The sequence below is a fragment of the Sesamum indicum genome, linkage group LG4 (genome assembly GCF_000512975.1).
Source record: "Sesamum indicum cultivar Zhongzhi No. 13 linkage group LG4, S_indicum_v1.0, whole genome shotgun sequence".
NCBI classification, from domain to species: Eukaryota; Viridiplantae; Streptophyta; class Magnoliopsida; order Lamiales; family Pedaliaceae; genus Sesamum; species Sesamum indicum.
The window spans coordinates 11714526-11721873 of NC_026148.1; the positions used below are offsets into that span (position 1 = coordinate 11714526).

At 38.8% G+C, this 7348-nt stretch overlaps 3 protein-coding genes across 4 annotated transcripts; 1 reads left to right on the forward strand and 2 right to left on the reverse strand.

Annotated features, from left to right (window-relative positions):
• Nucleotides 93-2638, forward strand: LOC105160770 (ATP synthase subunit delta', mitochondrial-like). 2 transcript variants are annotated; one of them, XM_020693413.1, is made up of 3 exons: nt 93-292; nt 392-547; nt 2103-2638. In XM_020693413.1, exons 1-3 carry the CDS (start codon nt 233-235, stop codon nt 2445-2447), a joined length of 561 nt encoding a protein of 186 aa, XP_020549072.1. In that variant the 5' UTR covers nt 93-232; the 3' UTR covers nt 2448-2638. The 2 variants fall into 2 exon arrangements, with proteins under 2 accessions (XP_020549072.1, XP_011076551.1); XM_011078249.2 differs by lacking the exon at nt 93-292 and having other exon boundaries at nt 303-547.
• LOC105160771 (cell division cycle 20.2, cofactor of APC complex-like) lies at nt 2537-5494 on the reverse strand. Its single transcript, XM_011078250.2, has 8 exons — nt 5185-5494; nt 4970-5071; nt 4527-4703; nt 4189-4455; nt 3996-4098; nt 3584-3900; nt 3275-3433; nt 2537-3168 (listed from the first exon to the last, which is right to left on the reverse strand). Exons 1-8 carry the CDS (start codon nt 5269-5271, stop codon nt 3025-3027), a joined length of 1356 nt encoding a protein of 451 aa, XP_011076552.1. The 5' UTR covers nt 5272-5494; the 3' UTR covers nt 2537-3024.
• LOC105160772 (dirigent protein 1-like) lies at nt 6286-6894 on the reverse strand. The gene has a single exon (XM_011078251.2). The coding sequence runs from the start codon at nt 6892-6894 to the stop codon at nt 6286-6288; it is 609 nt and encodes a 202-aa protein (XP_011076553.2).

Genomic DNA, 7348 nt, shown 5'->3' on the forward strand with positions numbered 1-7348 from the left:
TTTCTAAGGACCCAAATCTAATGGGCCTCAATTATTGATTAAAAGGCCCAACTTGATGAGGCCCTTTATAGCAATCCAGGTTCCCCAAATTGCAATCTCATTCTCACTCTCATTTCTTCATCCTCTTCTTTTCCCCCAAAACTCCACACCCACGCAGAGAAACACACACTGCTCTGCCTCCTCAGAATGTTGCGACAGGGTTCGAGATCCCTCCTCAGCTTCCGCGGCCTCGATGATCTGGCGCCGCCAATTGTCCAGTGATCTCCCGGCGGAGACGGTCGGCGACTCCAAGTTCAGTTCAACCCTCCTCAGCCGAGCTTCCGCGGCCTCGATGATCTGGCGCCGCCAATTGTCCAGTGATCTCCCGGCGGAGACGGTCGGCGACTCCAAGTTCAATGATGCTTGGAAGAAATTGATCCCGAATATGGACCCACCAAAAACCCCCTCCGCATACATGTCACCCCGTCCACCAACCCCATCCACCATTCCATCGAAGCTTACCGTCAATCTAGTTCTTCCATATGAATCTGTCTTAGCCGCCAAAGAGGTAAATCTTGCACATATTAGTGGTTTTTCTCCAGAGTGAAATTCTCGATTTGTTGCTGGAAATATGGGTTGTACCATTTAATTTTGCAGTGATGGGAAACTGTTGTTGGGGGTCTGATTTATGTTTAGGTTTAATTTATGGACAGATTGTTTCTTTTAATATTTTGGGCAATGGAGAACAATTTGTTGAAAAAAATTGGTATCATATCTGAAGTATCGATGGGAGGGGGTGGGGTGGGTGCATTATTTGGAATGGGCTATTTTTCCTCGCTTTGGACTCTGGAGTTTTAGTAATTATCATTTCGGTGCAACTGTTGATAATTAAATATGACATCTTTATTATAAGTTTGAATTGCTTGAAATGGAGAATTTGGAGTTCTAGTGTATTTATGTTTTTGCAAACTCCATTAATAGGAATTAGTTACTTCTTAAATGTTGCCCTTCACTAGAAAGCCCAAGCCCTTGTGTTACAATGTTTGGGCTGTGTATGAATATTACCTCTGCTAAATGGATGTGGGAAAGATACATTTATTAGTATAATCCTTTGCATGTCCTGCAAACTATAAAAGCAGTTTGAATACTGTGGTCATTGAGGATATGAAAGAATTCGCATTCTTGAGTAGGAATTCTTTTAAATTCATATGTAATGGATGCTAGAACCAGGTTATCTGGATTTTTGGCTTTGTTCTATTTGTTATTTGCGTGGATGCCAATGATCTTGTAAATTTCCTCCTATATTTTTTCTGGAATTAATTCATGACTGGGACCTCACCTCCAGCCACATGCACTTTTTAGGACTCTAAATCCTCTTTCTTTTTTCTTTTCCATGATAGGCTAGATATTTTGTATCTTTAAGAAGCAAAAGGGATTCTTGTTTCTCCCCTTCTTGTAAATCTTACGAACTAGATATTTATATTCAGGTTTATAGTTGAAGTTATTTCATATTTAGGTAAGGAGCTGGAGACAATGCTTTTTTGCGCTCCTTTATTCATTTCCTTGATATATGTGTCTTTTACTTTTAGTTCTTTATAAGCGCAAAACTGCAACTCCTTCTACTCATTCTTTCCTGTTGGAATTTCTACTATTTCTACTGCCCTTCAAATAAACTCACTCTGGGCTAGGACTGCAAGATGGTTGAAGTTGTTATTCTATTAAAACTAGGGTTATGCAGTAGCTATCTCTAGTTGAATTATTGCTGACCTGAGAGACCTGAGTGCGTCTCTGTGAGCTTTTATTAATTTTCTATTTCTTGATCATATTGGGAAAATAGAGGTAGTTCAGTGGCATTTAACTTGATTGAAATCAAATGCTCGACCCTTTCAATTACTTAATTATTCATTTCACTTTGTCTCTGATCCATGAGTCCTGCCGTGGGTTCTTGAAAGATGCAGAAAGTTGAGTTTTGATTAAGTAATTGCTACAGTTCCTTCTAAATATTTTTATTTGCTTCTTCATTATTGTTGACTTAGCAAAGGAGAGACTGCAGGAGCTCCATATTGTTAAACTCTGAATTTTACTGATGCATGATCTTCTGTGTATCTCTCGTGTCTTTCCAGGTTGATATGGTCATTGTCCCAGCAACTACCGGACAAATGGGTGTTTTGCCTGGTCATGTAGCTACAATTGCGGAGCTAAAGCCTGGGATTTTATCAGTTCATGAAGGTAATGATATAACCAAATATTTTCTGAGCGGTGGGTTTGCTTTTGTCCATGCAAACTCTGTGGCGGATATAATTGCTGTTGAGGCCACGCCGCTGGACCAAATTGACCCAACTTTGGTTCAGAAAGGTCTTGCTGACTTCCAACAAAAGCTAAACTCAGCATCAACTGATGTGGAGAAAGCAGAGGCACAAATTGGCGTAGATGTACACAGTGCCCTCAATGCTGCTCTTACAGGTTAAGAGGCTACCATGGGCAGAAGTCTTAAAGGCACCCAAGGTTTCTCTTTTCCGTCTTTCATGTCTGCTTGAGTTGAATCTTTTTGTACCCATTTGCAGAAGCTGTTTTTCAGCTTGTTATGAAACAAGTGCCTCAATCCTGAGATGAAAGGATTCCTTGAATAAATATTATGACCAACTTGATGATGATTTTATTCAACTTGTGATTAGGTGCAAAATCGATATGTATTAATTTACTTGATGATAATTACCTTGACTCTTGTACTAAATGAACCTTGAAGCTTTTGTCTGGTTTCCTCAAATGCCTCTTTTATTCAATCATAGCAGATAGAATTCAACTAATGAATATTTATTTAACAAAGTTAAATTTTGATAAATTTATCTACAGATCTCATTTACTTCTCAAGGCTACATCATCAAATTTCTGCATTATTAAACCAAAATTACAGAAGCTATTTACAGATCTCACGGTAGTAACAGTTGCCTAGTTCATACACAAATGGAGACCGGAAAACTACATAAGATCTATGGATTCTTTACCAGAAAATTAGAAGGTTTGCTTGTTTTTTTTCATCGGGTGTCATCTTATTGGTGATGTCTTGAGAGACAAGAGACTTTCCAAGTATGAGATCCTTGAATTGCCATCGGATGCAGGACCAAATACCTCCCAGAAACGAAGCGTCTCGTCTTCTCCAGCTGAGACCACAGTTAAACCATCGGGACTCTGTGGACAAAGAATGAATGATATGGATCTTTAAAACATCCTGATACTGCACTCAACATACATTTCTTGTTACAGACCTTAAGTTTGCATAAACGTTAAATCAGACCTGGGATAGATGGAGAACTCTGGATCTATGATTCACTGATCCTCCTATTCTAGACATGGAAGGGTACCTCCACAAACATAGTTGGTTTTGACATTCAAAGCCGTACCCGTGGCCGCTTAATATCTCATTATGATGCCTGTTCCATTGCAGTCCGCATATCTGTTAACAGAACAATCAACTTATACATCACGTAAACTTCAAATATAAGCCAAAAATGAACAACGATCTCGGTTAATGCATTATATGTATCTATCTTTACACAACAACTATCCTTAGCGTAAGATCACTCTTCCAGAATCTATAACCTGCCTGTGATTTGGTCTCAATGCTATTGATGCAGACTCCCTTTTGAGTGTTCCATATCTTTAGAGACCCATCAGTCGAGCCGCCTCCAGTTGCCAGCATGTTGTAGTTGTAAGGACACCATGCAAGGGCCTTTACTGCAGCTCTATGATCATTAAGCCGGTACAAATGATGCATTGAACTCATCTTGCATGCATCCCATAAGCACACCAGATTGTCATTTGCACCACTCGCTAGTATGCTGCCTGTGTTCGACCATTTCAAACCACAAACTTCGCCTTTGTGCACCTTAATATAGCACACCATACTATTCCTCGCTCTCACTACGGAAAAACAACCCAAGAAAGACAGGGTATGCCTATTAATTCACTATTTAAGTCATGATAAACGATAGCCAAAGACGTGCCAACCTGATTACCATCATGATTTATAATCGCTCTATCACAACTTCCGGATGTTAATATGTTACCCTTCCATGAAATAGATCCAACCCGTTTCTGATGACCGTTAAGGCATCTCACCTGACACATAAAACTGAAATAAGTTACTTGATATACACACACATGCAACTCACTGTTTCTTGTTAAAACCACCAGATTGAGAATTCCTACAGGCTTGAGCGACTCAGCATCAAAGAGCTGTATTCTGGAGCACCTGTATCCCACTGCTAGCATTTTCGCGTCTTCTGACCAGGATACACTAGCAGGATAATCATTCTCAGTCGCCTCTGACAACAACTCAATCTTATGATTTTCTGCATTCCACAAGTATAATCTTGTGCCTAAAGCAACCGCTAGAACGTTTGTTTTCCCCCACTCCATAATGTTGAGATAGTAATCGTTCCTTATATTAGGCGCATCCAGAATACACGACTCACTCTGCATAAAGATTATTAAACAAGTGATTACAATATAAGGAAAAGCCAACCAAGATTTGCAAATCACATTACCTTAGGGAATCGTCTCAAGGGCTTACGAGTAAGGATCTCCTCATGGCTACGTCGCATCTCATCAGTTAGACGGCCTATTTTTCTACCTGATTTGGGGCTGCCCCTGAAAACCAGCATCTGGAATGGCCTCCCTTCTGCATCCAGTGTCAGATTGCCCAAATTCCGCTGATATTCAATCTGTAATGCCATAGATCAAGAAAACCAGCCCAATAATCACTCGACCAATATGCAAGAAAAAGATCATTGCCTCACATCTCTTCAACATTTTCCACTACTCTGACAACAAACTCCAAAAGAGAGAGAGAATTCAACAAGAATCATTTCTATCAACATTAGACACAATCCATACACATTTCTTCAAGAATATCAAATACCCACAAAAACTTCAACCCTCAAAGTCTCCACGATCAAAGAATCAAACAAGAAAATGAAAAGGGACCCACTGTCAACTTAGTCTTCTGGGGTCCTCTGTTGATCCTGTTTGTCAATACACCCTGGGCTTGATCAAGATCCATCAGGCTCCTATTCGGTATGAATCTATCCCCCTTAAACAGGAGAACACAAACAAATTATCATAATCAACCAAAAGCCCAGTACTTATCCGGGAAAGAATCTCAAGAAAATTCAAGAACAACTTCAAAAAAAGATAAATAAGTACCGGAAAATCATATTCCACCGGGCTGTCGTGGAGGCGAGTCGGAGAGTACCAATCGGATTGAAGTCTCCAATCGCATCCATCACCCATTGATAAACTAAAACCCTACAAAAGGGGGTAAAAAACGGAGAAAATCGTGTCGTTCAACTGTTCATGTGAGGTTTTGAATGAAAATGATGGATCGAATCTGTTCCACGTCTACATGAAAACAGGTGTGTTTTGATCTCTACTGCTGTTGGCGCCAAAATTCGGTGAGTGGATTTGTATTTTGTAGAATGGAAAAGTGGCCGTTGGAATCTGTCTAACCGTTCCCTTTTAGAAACACCACTCAACAATACTAGAATATATTACATTGACAATCGTGAAATTAAGCTAAAATATATAAATATTTTTTTATTTTTTGTAAAATTATAACAACATCCTCCAAAGGATATTAGTGTAATATTTTTCAAGAGTGTTTGTGTAATTTTTTGACTCTAAATAGGGGTTGTAGTTATAATTATAACTATAACTTCAGATGGTGTAATTACAATTTTGCAAAAAGCTGGGTATTTGTGTATTTTAGCCTAATATTAGGAAATGAGAATATAATTTATCCTATATAAAAAAAGGGGATCAAGTAATTAATATGGGTGAAATGGGAACATAACTATAATAATATATTTACGGATAAAAGATGACGTGGACTATTGAGATAAATAAATAATTATATTGATATTATGAATTTAGTGGTAGTGCAGCGTCACAAACTATCAATTGTGAGCCACACTGCAGCATATTAGTATAAACAAATTAGTTAATTAAAAATGTTATTATAAGCTAAGCATATTTCTTTAAATTAAGTTTTTTTCTCACAACATTACTATTATTTTTTAAACTCAAAAGTGATATTTAGTCAATTTATGTTTCATTTGCTGTAGCTAGTAAGAGAACAAGAAATTAAGTGTACTAATTCAAAAGTTGATGGAACTAAGTAAAAGATGACATGATTATTCATACATATATTATTGATGATTTAGATTGCTGATTGCTGATACCCCATGTCAAGGACCAGACCACATCGTTATTCGAAACAAAACACAGAACCAAACATAAAAGCTGTGCTCATCCTTCGCGACGGAAAATCAGAACATACTCGTCCACAATAATTCCACTGCCAAGATTGACTGTATAAGGAGCGGACAGAGCATAGCCTCGAGCCATGGTGAAGATTCCAGTACCACCAACTACGCTCAGCTCTCTGACCTTATCAAACACGGAGAATCGACCCTGAACACTGATCACTTCTCTAAATGGACCCCAATCGTTAAGAAAATGCAAGTTCACGCTCAAGGCAGGTTGATGTAAATCAGTAAACGTGCGCGTCCCCTGAAGTCGGCCAGCAGGTGAGTCCTCATCAGGCTCGAACGTCAACAGGTGATCGACCACTTGAGTTAGACCGAAAAACGTTGGTGGATCAGTGATATTGGATGTGGCCACGGGCCATGCAGTTCGATTTTCGCCACTTACTGTCTCGTGGACGTAGAAATGGATAACAAAATGGTCGTCAATATTCAGGTTCGAGAACCGATCTTGTACTGATTGAAATGATTTGGGAAGTTTGAGTCCAGTAGAGGCCCCTGCCCCTGGCATGGCTATGACACGGCCGTCGGCATGGGTCGCTAGACTCCCTAAGGTTGCTATTAGCATTAAGATTGTGAGAAGACTCCCCATTGCTCTCATTTTCATGTGTATTGTGAGAAGAGGTTTGTGTATTGATGAGGTTTGGAGGTTGAGGGATGGTCTTTTTGTAGATGAAGTTTGGAAGAGATAGGGAAGAATGTGCAATAGTAAAACAAAAGACATGTGGAAATTTTACACTAAAGCTTCATAAGCATTCAAGAAAGTGGTCCAAGCCCTTCTATGCTGTCTGGACCGGACATTTTGAATTCACATTTTTAATTTGCATGCTGTCTGGATCGGACTTTCTGATGTGTATATTGGAGGTAATAGAAGATGGAATAAATTCTATAAGAGAAAATTCAATCAGTTGGATTGGATATTTTATTTCGAATATTAGGATTTTTTTTTTATTTAACCTCTACTTTACATTTTTAATTTATTTAACCTGTACATACTACGTGTACAAAGATTATGTCATGTTAGGAAAGATTTTAAACGTGGAAAA

Excerpts from the sequence above, each read along its gene's own strand:
- LOC105160770 (XM_020693413.1), top strand. The coding sequence starts at position 233 with ATGATCTGGCGCCGCCAATTGTCCAGTGATCTCCCGGCGGAGACGGTC. Across the intron at positions 293-391 it reads AGACGGTCGGCGACTCCAAG|TTCAATGATGCTTGGAAGAA; the intron begins TTCAGTTCAACC and ends GGCGACTCCAAG. Across the intron at positions 548-2,102 it reads CTGTCTTAGCCGCCAAAGAG|GTTGATATGGTCATTGTCCC; the intron begins GTAAATCTTGCA and ends GTGTCTTTCCAG.
- LOC105160771 (XM_011078250.2), bottom strand. The coding sequence starts at position 5,271 with ATGGGTGATGGATGCGATTGGAGACTTCAATCCGATTGGTACTCTCCG. Across the intron at positions 4,099-4,188 it reads ATGCTGAGTCGCTCAAGCCT|GTGAGATGCCTTAACGGTCA; the intron begins GTAGGAATTCTC and ends TTTATGTGTCAG. Across the intron at positions 3,434-3,583 it reads GCATTGAGACCAAATCACAG|ATATGCGGACTGCAATGGAA; the intron begins GCAGGTTATAGA and ends TTCTGTTAACAG.
- LOC105160772 (XM_011078251.2), bottom strand. The coding sequence starts at position 6,894 with ATGGGGAGTCTTCTCACAATCTTAATGCTAATAGCAACCTTAGGGAGT.